General features: G+C 59.9%; 1 protein-coding gene across 2 annotated transcripts in view; it reads left to right on the top strand.

Annotated features, from left to right (window-relative positions):
* Positions 1 to 1061: 1061 nt before the first annotated feature.
* ITGAV (integrin subunit alpha V) overlaps positions 1062 to 18743 on the top strand; it is an 87612-nt gene continuing 69930 nt past the window's right edge. The window contains exons 1-2 of one of the 2 annotated variants that reach the window (XM_077883159.1): positions 1062 to 1267; positions 10530 to 10657. In XM_077883159.1, coding sequence (XP_077739285.1) covers positions 1077 to 1267; positions 10530 to 10657 — 319 coding nt within the window. In that variant the 5' untranslated portion in view covers positions 1062 to 1076. Of the gene's footprint in view, positions 1268 to 10526; positions 10658 to 18743 lie in introns of both variants that reach the window. The other variant, XM_077883158.1, reaches the window with a different exon arrangement.

Below are 18743 nucleotides of genomic sequence, written 5' to 3'. Positions count from 1 at the left end.
TCCTGCCACCCCTCCGGCCTCGGGGAGCTCGGGGCGGAGTGCGCGGGTGGGGGGGAGGAGAGTGCAGGGGGCGGGGGGAGTGGGGGGGGCGGGGGAGTGGAGGGGAGGGGAGCGCGGGCGGGGGCGCGGGGTCGGGCGGGAGGAGTGCTGGGGGCCCCCTCCGCCCCCTCCGCCCCCTCCGCCCCCTCCGCCCCCTCCGCCCCCTCCGCCCCCGGACCTGGCTCGGGGCCCGTCCGACCGCGCGGCCGCCGCCGGGGCTCCGGGCGCTGGGCCTTGGGCAGCCGCAGCTCCGCGCCGCCCCGACCGCCGGGCTCCCACGGGCGCCCCGCCCCCTGCACTTCCTCCCGGCCCCCTCCCCCTCCCCCTGCCCCTCCCCCTCCCGCGCTCAGGCCCCGCCCACCGCCCCCCCTCCGCCCGGGGGCCGGAGCGCTTTCCTCCTCCGCTTCCTCCCGACGGCCCTCCCCTCCCCTCCCCTCCCCTCCCCGCTCAGGCCCCGCCCCCCTCCCTGCGCCCCGGGGCCGGAGCGCCCCGTCCTTCGCGTCCTCCGCGCCGGCCCTCCCCTCCCCCCTCCCCCTGTCCCCCGCCCTCCTCCCCTCCCCCTGCCCCCCGCCCCCCTCCCCTCCCGTCCCCAGCCCTCCCCGCCCGCCGCGCTCAGGCCCCGCCCCGCCTCCCGGCGCCTCCTGGCCCGAGGGCCCGCCCCCCGCGCCGGCCCTCCCCTCCCCTCCCCTCCCCTCCCCCCAGCCCTCCCCCCCGGCCGCGCTCAGGCCCCGCCCTCCCCCCGCCCCCTCCCTGCGCCCCGTCCTTCGCGTCGCCCGGGCCGGCCCTCCCCTGCCCTCCCGGCCCGCCCCGCCCCGGCCCTCCCCGGCCCTCCCCGGCCCTCCCCGCCCGCGCCCCGAGGCCCGCCCGGCGCCCCCCGCCCCGCGCAGTCGGGAGCCGGAGCCCAGACGCCGAGCGGCCGAGCGGGAGGCCGGCGGGCCCGACGCCGCAGTCCCCGCCCGCCCCGCCGCCCGCCCCGCCGCCTGCCCCGCGCCCCGGGAGGGCGTCCGGCCCCGCGCCCCGCGCGCTCCCCTGGGGCCATGTCCCGGCCGCCGCGCCCCCGCCCGCCGCTGCCGCTGCCGCTGCCGCTGCTGCTGCTGCTGCCGCTCGGCCTCCTGCCGCGCCCGGGCCGCGCCTTCAACCTGGACGCGGACGGCGCCGCCGAGTTCGCCGGGCCCCGCGGCAGCTACTTCGGCTTCGCCGTCGACTTCTTCGTGCCCAGCGCGTCCTCGTGAGTGGCCGCCGGGGCCCGCGGTCCGTCCGTCCGTCCGTCCGTCCGCCCCCCCTCCGGCCGCGCCCCTCCGCGCCCCTCCGCGCCCACGGCTGCAGCCACCCGGGCCCGGGCCCGCGGGACCCCGCGCCGCCTCCGCTGCGGCCCGACCTGGGGTGCGGGTGCGGATCCGGGTGCGGGTGCGGGTCCAGGTGCGGGTGCGGGTGCGGGTCCAGGTGCGGCCCGGCCCGCCTCCCTCCGCCCCGCCGCTCGGGGCGCCCCGCGGCTGCACCCCTGTGCCCGCGAACGGGCCCCGCCTCCAGCCCCTTCCCGTCCCGTCCGAGCCCCCCACCTCCACTCCCGCTCCGTTCCTCCACCTCCTCCCCCTACCTCCAGCCCCTGCCCCTCCCCTCCCGTCCCAGCCCCCCACCTCCTCCCCCCCACCTCTACTCCCCTCCCGTACCCCACCTCCTCCCCTCCACCCCCCACCCCCACTCCCCTCCCGTCCCCCAGCCCCTCCCCCACCTCCATCCCCCTACGCCCTCCCATTCCCCCACCTCCCCCCACCTCCAGCCCCTACCCCCTCCCGTCCCCCCACCTCCGAGCCCCCACCCCCACTCCCCTCCCGTCCAACCCCCCACCTGGCGTAGTACCTTCTCTGCCCCGGGACCTGGGACCTTTGCACACCTGGGGGGGGGGGGGGGCTGAGCGGACGAAGGGAATGTGCCAGGTGTTCTTTATAGTGATTCGTGGTTGGGGTCGTCGCGGGGGGTCGCCCCAGGTCGCCCCAGGTCGCCGGGACCCTGCGGGGCTGAGACTTCAGCTCCGTCCTGGAGCCGCGCTGGCCCCCACCTGGCCCCCACCTGGCCCCCACCTGGCCCCCACCTGGCGGGCGCTGACGTCACGCCCCCCCCCCCCCCCCGGAGCCCGGGGAACACCGGTCCCTGCCCGTGGCCGCCCCGCGAGGTCTGCACCTCCACCCGCAAAGCTGCTGCGGCCTCGCTGGTGCCGAGTCCCGCCTCCTTCCCCGCGCCCGGTGGAGGCGGCGCTTTTCCGGGGAGGAGGGCGGATGCCTGGATGCTCAGCGCGCGCCGGGCCGACCGGCCCCCGACCCGTTCCTGCCCGATTTGAGGAGGATCTAAGCACTTTGTCGGGCCTGTTGTTGTGCATCGTCCTTCGGTTTCGGTGCCGACCCCCGCACCAGGGAGGAGGCTGGAAGCGGTTACTGGAAACCAGACCTTGTTTTCTGTAGCGAGCTCAGTTTTTTTGTTTGTTTGTCCCCATTCTCAGGGCTTTCCGTTGAGCGCACATGTTCCAGAACGGGGGGGAAAAAACAATCAACTTGGGCAGCATTTTTGAGCCTTCTCGTTCGATTTGATCATTTTTGTCAGCCTTACCTGGTACCTGAAAGCCTGTGTGTTTCCAGCTGTTTTTAGGTGTGTGCCCGCGTGGTACAGGCCCCCTTACGTGTACTTTGTGCAGGAATTCTACAGGTTTGAAAATACGCTTTGTGCTTCATCAAGAGTCGGTACTTAAATTAGCAAGAGTTAGCACTTACATGCTCTAGTGGATGGAATGTTTTGCAAATGGTGGGAGTGATCCTGGGCAGCCCTCTGGGCTCAGCAGGGTAAAGATAAGGACACGATAAAGGTCAAGTGTGGTCGCTAAGGAAAACGCAGTAGTGTTGCACTGTTGGTGAGATGTGTGCTGTTTTTTTTTGTTTTTTTTTACTTATTTATTCATGAGTGACACAGAGAGAGAGAGAGAGGCAGAGACACAGGCAGAGGGAGAAGTAGGCTCCATGCAGGGAGCCCGACGTGGGACTCGATCCTGGGTCTCTAGGAGCAGGCCCTGGGCCAAAGGCAGGCGCCAAACCGTTGAGCCACCCAGGCTGCCCTGTGCTGTTTTTGATTACAAGGCTGGATGCCTGATCTTTGACTAGTCGCTCTGGTCCTTGAATATATTAGGAACCCACAGGTTTCATGACCTCCGGGTGGCCTTCAGGGGTAAGGTGATCTTGAACTTGGTTTGATCCCATATAATATTTTGAAACGTTTACCCATGACTTTGTAACTGATGGGCAGCTGAGCTCTAGATGTAGCCTACCTTAAAAAAATACACATCAATCTTGAAGATTTTTTTTTTACATTTAAACAAAGACTTCTGCTTACTGAGCTTTTCAGATTTTAGCAAAGATTCATGTAAAATTATGCTTAATTTTGTAAAAGATACTTTTAAACTTAAGCACTGAGGATGCATCCATTTATATTAGCAGCTGCGTTTATTGTTGCTGTTATTTGGTGTGATGATAAACTTCTAAAAGAAAAAAATATCCACATCATAAAAAAAGTATTTGCTAATTAAAGGTTTTTTTCTTGGGCAGCCCGAGTGGCTCAGCGGTTTAGCGCCTGCCTTCGGCCCAGGGCGTGACCCCGGGGTCCTGGGATCGAGTCCTGCGTCGGGCTCCCTGCGCAGGGCCTGCTTCTCTCTCTGCCTGTGTCTCTGCCTCGCTCTCTCTCTGTTTCATGAATAAATAAATAAAATCTTAAGAAAAAAAAAAGATTCTTCCGAAGGAAGAATTCCTGGATTAATGAGGAGCAACAGTAACGAAGACTTCTATGGCCTCTCATTTTCCTTGGTGCCCGTTGGGGCACCTGTGTCCCGAGCGCCCTGGCTCTGGCTTCCTGCTCCTGCCGTCATCTCCGGGTTGTGAAATCCAGCTCTCTGTCGGGCCGCGTGCTCGGTGCGGGACTCTGCTTGGGATTCGCTCTCTCCCTTTCCTTTTCCCCTCCCCCTGCTTGCTTGCATGCCAACTTTTTCTAAGATAAGATAAAATCTTTAAAAAATTTAAGTTCCCACAGGTATTATTTTAGGTTCATTTTTGTTCAAAAAAATCGATATTATTTCCATATTGTTGTGAAAAGTAAAGAATCACTGTTTCTTTTTGTGTGTGTTTCTCTAAAAAATTATTTATTTATTTATTCCTGAGAGACCCAGAAAGAGAGGCAGAGACACAGGCAGAGGGAGAAGTAGGCTCCCTGCAGGGAGCCCGATGCGGGACTCGATCCCGGGACCCCAGGATCACGCCTGGGCGGGAGGCAGGTGCTGAACCACCGAGCCCCCCCCCCCCCAGGCGCCCCTGAATCACTGCTTATTAAAGAAAACAGAAAGTGAATTACTAAGGAAAAACATCAAGGGGATTCCTCAAGGAAATTCCTCCAGTAAGGAGTCCTAGGTTTAAAATGAAAAGTCACAAAAATTGCGATTTAAAAATTCTGAAAAATAAGCGTTCCATAATTTTTTTTTCTTGTATACATTGATTTCCGATGACTAGATTGCCAAACTTACATAGAATTTAAAGATCACATATAGGCCATGAAGTGAAGTCAACGTTTTTCTTATGGGGAATAATTGGAGAAATTAAAAATTGCGCCCTCGCTTTAATTGCGAGCGCCGTCTCCTTGGCGTGCCGCGCCGCGCTCTCCCGAAACTCACGGTCCCTTTTACTCACACACTTGGCTCTGGAGCGCAAAGCCCTGGGGGGAGCAGGGACGGATCAGCTCTGTATTAGGATTAAGGTCACTGAGGCCACAGGGATTTTCAGGCCTTGTTTGTTAGGGTGGATTGGTGTGGGGTGGGAGGCAGGGCGGGATCCAAGACAGGGCATGGAATTCAAGTTCCATTTAATTTTCCTATTCGAGTTTTAAATTTTTAGGAAGAAAGTACTGGGGCGATTTTCTTGTTCGTTCTTCACACGCGAGTTCTCGCGGTCTCGTTTTACATCTGCATCTTCTCCCCCCTGACCAGCAGCGCCCGGTTGGGATTCTTGCCCCCCCCGCCCCCGTCTCCCCCCCCACGGGGTTAGGTAACCCCCGGGCGCGTCCCTGGAGCACCCACTCCTGGTTCCTGCTTGGGTGGGGTCTTGGGGGCTGCAGCCCGGAGGCCAGGCGGCGGCTCTCGTCCCTCTGCCCCCCCCCCGCCCCCGCTCTCCTGCTCTAATAAATAGATGAAACTTTTATTTTTTAATTTAATTTTATTTTTTTTAAAATGAATTCTTTAGAAAAACAGGTGCTAGTGGAGCTTTATTTGCAGTTTATTTGTGCTCCCTTGAGCGGGGACAAGGGGGTGGGTGCGGCCTGGCCGCCGGGGGCCTGGCAGGACAGTCGGGGACCCCCCCCCCCCCCCCCGCTCGGCACCCGCGGGGCTCTCCATGACCCATGCCCAGCCGCCCTGGCAGCGGCTCCGCCGGAAGCTAGCGCTGCGCCTCAGGCCCGCGGCCCGCTCCTGCCCGCCCGGCCGACTGCCCGCCGCGGCTCCGGCTCCGGCACCGGCTGGGGCCCTGCGCCGCTAGCGCCTGCTCTCGGTCGCCCGGGGAGTAGTTGCGCCGTCCTCCCTCTCGTCTTCTGTTTCTCTGGGCCTCTGCTGTGCTCCCCCGATCCTCGTCAGCGATTAGTCACAGGACAGAAGGTCCCAGAAGTTTCCCTCGTCCCCGGGCCTTGCGTTCCCCTCTGCGCCCCACTTCGCCGTGGGCCCCCTTCCTTCCGCGGGGCCTCATCGGGCCTCCGAGCTGCGGGCCCTGCGGCTGCATCTCTCTGGAGCATCTCGTGGGTCTCGTCTTCTCTGATGCCTCCTGACACTGCCCGCGGCCTCCCGGGCCCACCGAGGCCCGCCGTGTCCGCCGATGCCCACTGAGGCCCACTGATGCCCACTGAGGCCCGCCGATGCCCACCGAGGCCCGCCGGGCCTGCCGATGCCCACCGAGGCCTGCCGTGTCCGCCGATGCCCACTGAGGCCCGCTGATGCCCACCGAGGCCCACTGAGGCCCACTGAGGCCCGCGAGCTCCCGGCCATTGTGCGCTGTTTCCGCCCCGGCCACCTCCAGGTCAGTGACTCCAGCTCATTCCCACGCCCCGGGGCCCTGGCCCTGTGGCCCTTGGCTCTTACCGTGAGTGACCGGCAGGTGCACGCTACGGCCTTCTCGTCCACGTGGCTTACGCCTGATGACGTCCGAGCTTTATAAGACGTTCGAAAAGAGAGAACGTGCAGAGGTCACGGTTACCGTGCCTGTTCTATATCATAGAACTGTTGACTTTGTGGCATTCATTTTTTTTTTTTTTTTTTTAATGAAAAGCGAACCTGAGACTGGAATTAGAGCCAAGGAAACCCGCTGGTGCTGCGTAAACACGCTGTGTTCTACAGATGTATGTGATAGTTTTTCAAAGGTTGACGTTGCTGGAGGCTCATTCATTGCTCAGCCCACGGTCCGCCAACTGCACAAAACCTGCTTTATGTTGGAGGAGTCGGTGCCCAAAGCAGCCAAATAACTTGGTTCATTTGGACGGTTTTAAAAAACGCCCTGGCCGTTGTTTGGTTGCGTCCCCTTGGCCGTGAGGTCACGCTCCGAAGCACCTGCCCTTCCAGAAAGCACACCTTGCTGGGACGGGCCCGCGGGCGCCCTCCGGGTCGTCTCGGTCCGTCCTCTTCCTTCCCCCATCCCCGTCTCCCCTTTCTGTCCTCTCTCCCCTCCTGCTTTTCCACCCTCCGCCCCCTCCCTCTACCTCTTTCTGCTACACCCCTCCGCCCCCAGCCCTTTAGCTTTTAGAGTTTATTGGCGTGATGTCCCTCAACAGTGCGCTCGTGTGCGTAGACCATCAGGTCGAGGGCAGGTAATGGAAATGTCTCATTTGAGGAGGATGGTGAGGATGGGGATCCTGATGCCGTTCTCGGGTCGACGGTTTGGAGGGAGAGGGACTGAGTCCGGAGAAGGCTGCAGGCTTGCGGGCCCGAGTTGCCCAGCGTCACGTGTTCACCGCTCGGCAGTGAAATAAATCTCTGCAAGTCTCCACTCCCCCCCGTACCTTCTGCAGCTCCTCACTGGTGTCAGCAAATGTTGCAAGTTCCCTGTTTGGTGCTCTTCTTCCTTTTTTTTTTTTTTTGGTCTGTTGAGATCTTGCATTTTAGTTAATTAGTGGTCTTTTGAGGAAGCGGGAAAAAGAAGGCCCTCCCCCTTTTTAAAAGATTTTATTTATTTATTCATGAAAACACAGAGAGGCAGAGACACAGGCAGAAGGAGAAGCAGGCTCCATGCAGGGAGCCCGACGTGGGACTTGATCCCGGGACCCCAGGATTACACACTGGGCTGAAGGCGGCGCTAAACCGCTGAGCCACCCGGGCTGCCCTTTACCTGTCAATTTTTATTTATTTTTTAATTTTTATTTATTTTTATTTTTTTGTCTTTTTTTTTGTCCTTTTTTTAAATTTTTTTTTAATTTTTTTTTTTTAATTTATTTATGATAGTCACAGAGAGAGAGAGAGAGAGAGGCAGAGACATAGGCAGAGGGAGAAGCAGGCTCCATGCACCGGGAGCCCGACGTGGGATTCGATCCCGGGTCTCCAGGATCGCGCCCTGGGCCAAAGGCAGGCGCCAAACCGCTGTGCCACCCAGGGATCCCATCTTTTTTTTTTTTTTTTTTTTTTTTACCTGTCAACTTAAGTGACTTTCCTTGAACGCTGCTTATGTCGGCGAAGATGAATCGAGTCGCCCTGCTTTGAAGGAAGCTGTTGGCCGCCGCGCAGGAGGGCGGGCTCCGAAAGCCCCTGCAAGCGGTCCCGTGGGGTTGCTGCGAGCCACGGCCCCAGAGGCGACCCGTCCTCACCGGGACCCCAGCTGTGATCCACAGCGCGGGGATCCCGTGTGGACCTGGGCTCCTGTTGCGCGTCTTAGGACTGTTGCAGGAACGGATCCGGGGCCTTTTCAGGTGTAGACCTTGGAGGGTGCGCCTCGGAGTCCGAGATCCTCTCTTCTCTGTCGTGCACGCAAAAATCACTTCATCCGGATGGAGGGGGAAGCGGTGTGATTTCGGGGGCCAAAGTTTTGACTTGAAGTGGAAAATTGTGTATATACACGTATGTGCCTACACACGTGCGTATGTACCTGAGGAACGCGGTGGCCGCTGCCCCGGAGGAGCTGCCAGGAGCTTCGTGCCCCTGTCCGTGGGTTGGGGCCCTCCTGCTCAGAGCCGGGGGGTTCGTCCCCCTGAAGGAAAACGAGTCGGCCTCGAGCTCGAGCAGAGGGCGCCGGCCCGGGTGTCGCGCTGATGCCGAATAGGGCCGCGGGCCGCTGGCGCAGCAGGCGGTGCTCTGCCTGGGAGCCTTGCCCGCGAGCCGGGGTCTGCCTGGGACACTTGCCCGCGAGCCGGGGTCTGCCTGGGAGCCTTGCCCGCGAGCCGGGGTCTGCCTGGGACACTTGCCCGCGAGCCGGGGTCTGCCTGGGACACTTGCCCGCGAGCCAGGGTCTTGCGATCAACCCCGGGAAGCGGGACCCGGTCAGGCGGCCGTCCGGGCGGCCGGCTCTGGAGCGACTCGGCAGGTGCCACGCAGGACGCGTGCAGCGCAGACGGGGTGCAGGAGCTCAGGGGAGCCTTCCACGCTCCAGAGCGGGGCCGCTCACGACTGTGCAGACCCGTGAAAGGCACCGAAGACTGTCCTTTGCGAGGACGTAAGCGACCAGGTGTTTAACAGGGAAACGAAATAACGGGCCGGCGTTTGCTGCAGGCCTCGTGCCTCCGACTGCGCCGGCGCCCTCAGACCTCGGTGTTTCCCTCGCTCCCGCCTGTGTTTCACGCGCCCTGTCCGACCCGAGTGCCCTGGCTCCTCGGGGCTCGCTCCTGGGCCCTCCTCTCTCCGAGGCCCCTCGGCGCCCCTCTGGACCCACCTGGGCTCAGCACCGACCTCCAGGACACCCGGGGAGCCGCGCAGGTGTCCCGGGCCAGCGTGCAGCCCCTGCTCGTCCCGTGAGCACCGCCGCCGCCTGCCTCCCCGCTCCCGGGCCCCCTCAGGTGCAGTGGCCGCTCCTCCCGCCCCGTGCGCCCCTGAATGAAAGGCCGCTGGCGTTTCTCGGTCTTCTCCCCCGCCTGTGGCGACCCGTGGTGACCTGCGGTGACCCGCCGCCCTCCCAGCCGCCCACCGTCTCTCGCTCTCCTTGTTCCACTTTGCTCCCCTCCCTCCTTGATCTGATCCCCCAAAGGCACCACATCTACTTTTCTTTATTGGATTGTGTCATTCTTCTGCTTAAAAAAAAAAAAAAAAAAAAAACTCCAAGGCTTCCCACGGACCTTATTACCGTGGCCCAGGGCCCCCCGTGGAGCGCCGCGAGCTCCCACGTTCGTCCCGTCGCGCTCAGCGGGCTTCCTGGCCTCCGCTGAGCCTCCTTCCTGGAGGCTCCTGGGGGCCGAGCTCCTGCACCTGCTCCCCCGCCCCCGGCACGCCAACCCCCGAGGTCCCCCTCCAGCCCCGTGTGTCCCTCCGTTTCCTGAGATGGAGGTGCCCGTGCTACTGTATGTAACCGAGACCGCTGCGCATTCTTTACAGGGCAAACCTCCTGCGATTTCCCCTGACCCGGGGAGGCCTTTCCCCTCCGTTCCTCACAGCTCGCTTCCTTGTGCAAAGAGGACTTCCCGTCCCTATTTCCCAACACCCTCTGCCAGCGGTCGTGGTTTCCTCCGCGGCCCGGGAAGCGAGCCTGATTTTCCGGGTCAGCAGGCGACCCCTCCGAGGCAGGAACCAGGCTGCGCTGCTCGCCTTGGGTCTCCGGTGCCCAGCGCTGCGCTCTGCGCCTCTGTGCGGGACACACTCGAGCCGCTTCTTTCTTCTGAATGAACAGGAAAAACAAAGCCTGAGGGAAAAAGTCTCTTTTGCTTAAAAACTTGATTATTTTGTCTTCTGCTCGTTTTATTCTGATGAGAGGTCGAAGACCGATGCTGGGGGTTGGGCTGGGGGTTGATGACATTAGCCCTCTGAAGAGAGAAATCTGTTAGTCGCTTAAAATGGGACGTAATAGTTCTGAAACAAGACAAGTTGCCCCAAAGGAGAAACGTTCAGGTTTAGCATCCCCGTACTTTAGAACCAGGTACGTGTGCATCTTTTGGGTTGGCATGCGAGATCTAGGAAGTCCACAGCAGGCGACAGACACAGACCAGCGAACAAAAACCTCCGCAAAACGCAAAATACGAAACCGAGCGTCACAGCGCCAGGCCCCGGACCCTGGGCAGCGTAGTTTTTACAGCCTTTTTGAGATGTGATTGACACGCGGCGAACGGTTCATATTCGGAGTGTGGCCTCTGACCCGCGCCTCAAACATCGCCGCGGATAAAGCGAGAGAGTGATGACCCGCCGCAGGTCATACGTCGTCGTTTATGCTTTTGCATCATTTAGTTTTCTTATTTTTTATGTTTTTGCTTTTGCGTCATTTTAAAGTCTCCTCTTCCGTCTTGTCTTTTAGCAGGATGTTTCTCCTGGTGGGAGCGCCCAAAGCGAACACCACCCAGCCTGGGATTGTGGAAGGAGGACAAGTCCTCAAGTGTGACTGGTCTGCTCACCGCGGGTGCCAGCCAATTGAATTTGACGCAACAGGTAAAGGTCGGAGCGCCGGTCCCGTTCCTCAATTTATATTAGTTGATATTTTCCCCCTTCTTCCCTTCTGTCCTGTTGGTCGCGGGGGTGTGGGGAGCAAGAATGCTTGTCTCCTCCGAAGATCCTTCTGGCTGGTAAGAATCAAACTGATCTGAGACCGATTAACAAGAGAGCATCAGGTTTTTTTTTTTTTAAAGATTTATTTATTTTTATTTATTTATGATAGACATAGAGAGAGAGAGAGAGAGAGAGAGAGGCAGAGACACAGGCAGAGGGAGAAGCAGGCTCCATGCACCGGGAGCCCGACGTGGGATTCGATCCCGGGTCTCCAGGATCGCGCCCTGGGCCAAAGGCAGGCGCCAAACCGCCGAGCCCCCCAGGGATCCCCCGAGCATCAGGTTTAATAGGTGTAGACACCGGGAAACCACGGAGACGTGGAGATTCCAAAGATGCTCCGTGTGAGCCAAGGAGAAAGGGGCTGAGGGTCTGGGGTTTCAGGGAAAAGGAACGCGCTTCATGGGGTCATATGACAAGCAGATGTTTGAGGTGCCGGGTGGCTCAGTCAGCTGAGGTCGTGACCCAGGGTCCTGGGGTCCGGCCCAGAGCTGGGGACTCTGCTTCTCCCTCTCTCTCTGCCCCTCCCCGCTCCTCATGCTCATGCTCTCTGTCTCTCTCAAACAAATCACACCCTAAAAAAAAAAAAAAAAAAAAAGAGCAGATGTTAGATAATTAGATGTTTGCCCTACCCTAGAGATGGGTCACTCAGCTAAAACTTATTTCTGTTAATAACTGTTATTCTGGGAAAGACCCTCAATTTAGCTGCCTCGGTGTGGTTAAGGGAAGAATAAACGTTTTTCTTCGGCCTGCAGGATCTCAAAATAATCCATATGCCAAAGTGGTAATTTGGTGGGTGGGGGGGGGCTGTCCTGAATCCCTTCATTCCCCCCATTTGATATTTTTTTGATACCATGTAATTTTTTAAAAAGATTTTATTTATTCATGAGAAACAGAGAGAGAGAGAGAGAGAGAGAGAGACACAGGCAGAGGGAGAAGCAGGCTCCATGCAGGGAGCCCGATGCGGGACTCAATCCCCTGACCCGGGGTCACGCCCTGGGCCGACCCCATGGCGGATGCTCCACCGCTGAGCCCCCCCCAGGTGCCCCGTGATCCTGTAATTTTTGAAACAACTTTTAACTCAAACAGAACTACTTAATAAACACAATGTATATGAGCAGCTCAGATCCCCGGGGAAAGTTCCATGAGAACAAAAGGCTCCTGTTCCTTTCTCCCCGCAGCTTTGTGCTGCATAAAAGCCTCAGCAGTCCATTGTGCTCTCCGTTTGGGACGGCTTCCATTTCCGCCTCCTCGTGCCAGTCCGTAGAAATCCGGGGAAAATCCGGGGAAAATCTGCCGCGGTGTTTTTGTGGTAGATCACGTCCCCGGTGGTGAATTAATCTAAGCCTTGGGCCGCGCTGCCAGCGCCTGTCGAGGGGTCTGTCCTGCCCCGGGGGCGGGGGAGGGCTGAAGGGAGGAAGCTTCTAGGCCTAGGTTTATCGAGTGAGCCCTGCGTTGTGGCTTGGGTGACCGTCGGGCCTTACCTGCGGGGAATGTTGTGTGGGTCCGAGTTGTGGGGCGCAGAGGGCTCCCGTGAGCCGGATCAGAAGACCTAAGGGGCTTGACTTTGAGTCCACGAGGGGACGCGCGTGTGGCCCCGTCCGCGGCTGCATGCGTGTCTGCCCACGTTTGTGAGAACTTAGGAGAATTCCCGAAAGAAAGAACGCAGCATTGTTCTGGCGAAAGAGTCTTTCCAAATTTTTGTGACGGATTTGGGTTCACGGGGCTTTGACGGACTATTTAGGGCAAGCCTGGAGGTCACCGGTTCCCCCCGGATCGTCGTGTCCCGCCAGCTCCCAGCGGCGTCGGTTCTGCGAGGGGTGGCCGCGGCCCAGGAGTCGCGGCGTGGACCGTGCCCGGCGTCCTGACCTGTGCCCGCCCGGCGGTCCGGCACTAACCTGACTCGTGGTAGAAAGTCGGGTCGTGCTTGGCCTTTGCCATCCGAAGCCAGCCGTGCGCAGCCCGTCACCACCGTCCCCGTGTGGCTGGTGCTCGGGAGGTGCCCAGGGCGCGCAGGCTGGCTCCGTCCCCGCACCGAGGAGGCCCGGGGCCTCGCCACGCTGACCACCGTCAGGACTTTTAGGTTTTTCTCACAAACTAGAAACGACAGTGACGTGGAACCGTAGGTCAGTGTTGGTGGGTCGTCCCGCTCAGGAACGTTCCCGGGCTCGGCGCCCAGGTCTGCATGCAGCATGAGGTGGTCCGCTGCTGTCCTTGAGCTCGACCTTCAGGTGCTATTTTGTTTGTTGAGGAGATACCACGTGTGCTTGGTCGGAAAGTCTCCAGCGGTCCACAGAGGGTCTGTACGCACATCAGGAGTCTGTGACCTCAGGCTGCGCAGAGGCACTCGCTGCGAGCAGTTGTGCAGATGTTTCTAGAATTTTCTTATCCCTACACACGTGTATATCCTTTTTTTTTTTTTTAAGATTTTATTTATTTATTCATGATAGACATAGAGAGGCAGAGACACAGGCAGGGGGAGAAGCAGGCTCCACGCAGGGAGCCCGACGGGGGCCTCGACCCCGGGTCTCCAGGATCACACCCCGGGCTGAAGGCAGGCGCTAACCGCTGAGCCACCTGGGGATCCCCTCGCGTGTTATTTTAAATATCATGTGTCATATATGTCGCATCGTGGTATGTGGTCGTATTAATTTGCGTTCCTTTAACGGTAAGAGCCTGCACCTTTGCCTGTGTTTGCAAGCCACGGTATCCCTTTCCTTGCGTGCCACTTTTAATGCATTTGTGCACATTTTCCGTTGATTTGTGATTTTTTAAGAAATCAGTCTTCCTTGATGGCCTCCCACCCCTTGGGTTCTTGGGCCCACATCTGGATTTATGCCTGAGCTCGTATCTGTCAGCAAATGGACACCTGACTGCTGCTTGTCGCCCTGGTCCACGCCACCGTTGCTCCCCCTGGACTGTTGCCTGGACTCCTGGGCTCGCAGGGCGCTGCCAGGGAACAGGTGACACAGCTTACATCGGGGCAGCGCCAGGGGCTTTTAGGAAAGGGACCGTTCACGAAGAGATGTGTGCGAGGCCTCGTGGGGCCTGAGGGGGTTGGAGAGGGAGCGCTTAGTGGGGCCGGGTGGAGGGCTCGGTGGGGAGAGCCGCAGGCCAGGAGCCGTCGCCCCGCCGGGGACAGCTGGCCCGGGAGGGCACCACAGCCCCAGGGCGCCCCGCGCGGAGGGCAGGGCCGCGGGAGGCTGGGGTGCTGGAAGGCCACGCATGGACCCCGGTGGCCGCTGGGACCCTGCTCCCGGCCCGCTGGTAGCTTCTGTCTCCCGCGCTGTGGCCTCACGTTGGGGCGCCCGCGGGGCACATGCTTCGCCGCCGCCTGGCCAGTCTCTTATCTCCTCCTGCCCGTCTGGCTGGTGGTCGCCGTTGCCGTTTGCCCTGTGCCCTGTCCCCTCGTTGCTTTACTGCTCCCCCAGAGTAGGCGCGTCGCCGCGTGGGGTCCCCTGTGCGGTCAACGCCTGCCCGTGAGGGTGCGCGCTCCGTGCAGTGCGGTGAGCGGGCCCCTGCCGAGCCCAGGCCTGGAGCAGGCCCGCAGCCGGCCACCGAGGGGACCGGGGCCTGGAGCAGCCCGTTCCAGTTAGGGACCAAGGTCTTCGGGGACGTGTCCACAGGGACGTGTTCTCGGTCCGATTCCTTTGTCTCGCTGTGATATTTCTGTGATCGTTCATGAAAGTTCCAAGACTTGTAGTGCCAAGAGCACAGGAACGAAGACGTCAGTGTAGAGTCCCGTCCACGCAGGAGGGAGGCCGGGGTCATCTGCAGAGCCCGTCAAGGTGCCGCGTGTCCAGGAGGAGCACGTGAGGCCGCGTGTTGACCGAGGAAGCGATGCCTGTGATGGAGGCCCCTCCCTCCCGGCCTACACGGCTTCCCCGAGGCCGCCCCGCTGTCCCGGCCTCGCCGAGGCCTCCCTGCCCCACAGGCGTCTGTATCTTTCCTGGCCTCTCAAGGGACACGGTGGCCTTTCTGGCCGCCCTGTGCCGTCTGGGGACCTGCCCACGGAGACCGTAGCCCTGGGGGTGAGGGCGTCCTCAGGAGGCCCCGGCTGGGCTCGGCATTTGCGCAGGTTCCTGCCTTGTCCCTGGGGCCGCGTCCCCTCAAACCTGAGTGTGTGTCACACGGGGGGAGTTCAGACATGGGAGGTGCTGGGTGCTGGGTGCCTGCTGCTGGGTGCTCGGTCCTGGGTGCTCTTTGCTGGGTGCTGGGTACTTAGTGCTGGGTGCCTGCTGCTGGGTGCTCGGTGCTGGGTGCTTGGTGCTGAGTACTGAGTGCTGGGTTCCCGCTGCTGGGTGCTTGGTGCTGGGTACAGGGCAGCGGCTCCGGACATAAGAGCTGCTTTGCATCAGCACCTGCTCCCTCCACTTCCCCTGACCCTCCTGTCTCTCTGGCTCTGCTTTACATTTGTCCCCCGCCCTTTTTTTTTCACTTTCAAACAAATTTGACTTGTTTCTACCTGAGAAACGAACCAGAGCAGCCTCCCCTTGGACACGATCTCCTCTTGGTCATTATCATTCCCTTTGCCTTCGCATCCAGGGCCTCGTGCCCGGGTCCAGCCACCTCGTCTGGCGGTGGCTGCTGCTCGGTGGATCCTGTGGGCCCCTCGCATCACTGGACCTTCCACGCTTCGCCCCAGTGACCGTTCCTCCCTGGTTTTAAAGTCTCTGCCTTGGGGACGCCTGGGGGGCTCAGCGGTTTAGCGCCTGCCCTCGGCCCAGGGTGTTACCCCGGGGTCCCAGGATCGAGTCCCGCATCGGGCTCCCTGCATGGAGCCTGCTTCTCTCTCTGCCTTTTTGCGTCTCTCATGAATAAATAAAATCTTTAGAATAAACAGTGTCAGCCCCCTGAGCCGTCACATTTGCTCCTCTCCCTGACCTTCCTGATGCTCCCGTGGCTCTTTTCTCATCCTTTATATTTGCTGTGATGGTCCTGAGAGGAGGACGGGCCCTCGGGCGCTGCTGGGGGAGTCCCCTGCGCCCTCGCCCTCCTGGGGTGCGTTCCCGGGAGGGCCTCAAGCACCGCAGTCAGGCGGCCGGTGGGCTACTTTGTTGTTTGTGGCTGCACAAGAGACTTCGGGCGTGAAAGGGCTCTCGCCTTGTGCTTTTAATAACATTATCCCTAAAGTCATTTTATTTGACTTAGTGCTGGTTCATGCGAGGCCGTAGACATTACAGTTCTTCAGTGTCCCGTTTCTAGAACTGGGAAACCTTCAAAGGTAGGTCCGCTCCTGTGCCTTCTGTGCCGGTAACACGCGAGAGGAAGGCTGGGGTGGGTGGCACCGCCCGCTCCGTACCGGGGCCATGCGCGAGGTGACGGCCTCCACGAGCCCGGGCCCCCGAGCCAGGACAGAGCGTGGACGCTGACCTGCGGGAGACGGACAGACCAGCTCTTGGTTTGTCCTGAGCAATCCATTTAGGACGTTGTTCCATCCCTCCCTCCCTCCTTCCTCCATCCCTCCTTCCTCCCTCCCCCCTCACTCCTTCCATCCTCCCTCTCCCCTCCCTCCCTTCTTCCCTCCCTCCATCCCTCCTCCCTCCATCCCCCCTCCCCTCCCTCCCTCCTCCCTCCCCCCTCCTCCCTCCCTCTCCCCTCCCTCCCCCCTCCCTCCCTCCTCCATCCCTCCCCCCCTCCCTCCATCCCTCCATCCTCCATCCCTCCTCCCTCCCTCCATCCTCCATCCCTCCTTCCTCCCTCCTCCCTCCCTTCTGGTGTCATGATAGGCTTGTTTTCCAGCTAACCCAGCTCTCCAAGCCGGGGGCTGAATGTGTTCCTGCTTCCCGTTGCCTGCTAGTGCGTGGACAGGCACCTGCCATAGGCGTGTATTTTCCACGTAGGTGTTGGGTTCTTTGTGAAAAGTGATAAAAACGGACTTCGGCTAACGTTAGCTGAACAGGAATTTACTAGGAGGGTATCGGCGACTCCCTGGTGTTCTGAGAACTGGGCCAGAGAAGGCCGCAGAGGAACCCTGGCCCGTGTCCCACCGCGGCTGGCGTTGCCGACCATCCGCGGGGCACCGGGCGCAGGGTTGCGTGCCTGCTGGCCTCGGCGTCCCCCGCAGGGATCCGGGGCCATGTGGCGGTTTCCGATGGGCTGAGTCTGAGTGTCGTGCCTGTGCCCGTGCCCGTTGGGAGAAGCCCGGCTTACGTCGCCCAATGGAAGAACGAGAGATCGCCAGCTTGTGTCCGGAAATAAAACTTGGAGTGCCCTTCAGAAGAAGGAAGCGTAGGGGAGCAAGAGGGTGCATCTTTCTCTTTTTGGGCCAGAAAATGAGGTAACAGGGAGAAAGCAGTCTACAGGTACGCGGTGCGCCCATTACTGATCCGTACGTGATCGGGGCTGATTGCGCCGCTGGTGTTGGCCAGTGACGGCCGGCGTCAGGCTGTGTAGACCCTGGAGGCCGAGTTCCCGGCGCTGGCTCCGGGCGTGGACGCTGCCAGTAGCTAAGCAAGAAGTCGGCACTGACTTCAAGGCGGCCTAACGTGGAGTTTGAGAAGCTAAGGAAGCTCTTGAGGAAGCCGAGCATGCTTAGCACTGCTCCTTCCTCCCGGAGGCACGACTTGGGGTCCTGGGGGAGGAGGGAAGATTTCGAGAATGTCTGGGAAACGCCTGAGTCTGCGTCACTGTACCTCCACGTAGGGGACACAGATGCGCCGGTGCGGCCCCCAGAAGGCTGAATGCGTGGCTTTGGGAGTCAGGCGGTGCCCGTGGGGAAGGCCGTGCAGGCAGGTGGCAGCTGCCCGAGCCCCCGGAAGGCCGCGCGGAGGGGGCCCAGGTGGACACGCAGCACGCGCCCAGGTCGGCCAGTGACAGGTCACTCCGTGTGACCCGTGGGCACGGACTGTGTGAGCACCACGCGTCCACACAGTGTGAGCGAGGAGGGCACCGCGGGCCTGGCGTGATGTGGCGGGGCGCCTGGGGGCCAGGCCGAGACCCGGGCCCGGGATCGAGTCCCGCATCGGGCTCCCCGCGGGCAGCCTGCGTCTCCCTCGGCCTGTGGCTCTGCCTCTCTGTGTGTCTCTCGTGAATAAATAACATCTTTAAAGAAAGAAAGAAACGAAGGTGGAAATAAGCAGAAGAAACATCTTAAGTGAATTTGAGAAAGGTACCGTACACTAGCAGCCTACCCAAACCCGGGTCACTGACCCCAACCCCCAGGGAGCACTGCGTTGAGATAAACGAGTCTAGGGCTCCGTGGATGCACCTCGGTCCTTTCCGTACCACGTAGATTCGACATGAACGTCACAGAGAAAATGACGCTTTCAGCTCCGAATTAATCAATTTTACTGGTCGTTACTTTGAGCGGGAGCGTGTACATGCGATGAAATACTGGAGATCATCACGGATTCAGCTTCAAAATACTGTACGATAAGGGAAAATAGAGGGTTCTGTGATTAAAAGTTTAATGGGGTAGGAAGTTCGGTGTGAGATGGAAGCTTAATTGCTGTGATTTCTGAAGGGTGTTTCCCGCTAAGCCTGCAGGAGCAGAAGGACACCTCAGTCTAAAATTTCTGGTCTTCTGCAGTCGTGAAACTCCGCTCTCAAGCACGTGTTATTTTTCTTTCAGGCGACTGACTCCTGTTTTCCATCTTTTTTTTTTTTTTTGTCGTTACTAACTTCTAAACACGACCTTTATTGCATTTCTACTTGTGTCCCTTTGTGCGACTTCTCCATTCTTCCTTTCCCTGCAGATTTCCGTGATGTTAGATGTAAGCAGAGCCAGAGCTGGGATGTCGAAGGGAAAGCCTAGTGACTTAGTTTACATATTTGGAAAATGACTCTAATAGGTCAACGTGCTTTGAAATCGTAGCTGTCCTCTTGGATTTTAAAACCCCTTGATCTAATGACCGCACAGCATTGGTAGGTTGTAACCAAGGCCCACATAATGGCCGAAATGGATTTTTCCGTCAATTGACAGGATAATAGGAACTTAAGCAACTATGGACTCAGTGGGAATGAAAACATT

The sequence above is a fragment of the Canis aureus genome, chromosome 34 (genome assembly GCF_053574225.1).
Source record: "Canis aureus isolate CA01 chromosome 34, VMU_Caureus_v.1.0, whole genome shotgun sequence".
In the NCBI taxonomy this organism is placed as follows: Eukaryota; Metazoa; Chordata; class Mammalia; order Carnivora; family Canidae; genus Canis; species Canis aureus.
This window is presented reverse-complemented; position numbering and strand designations above follow the sequence as displayed.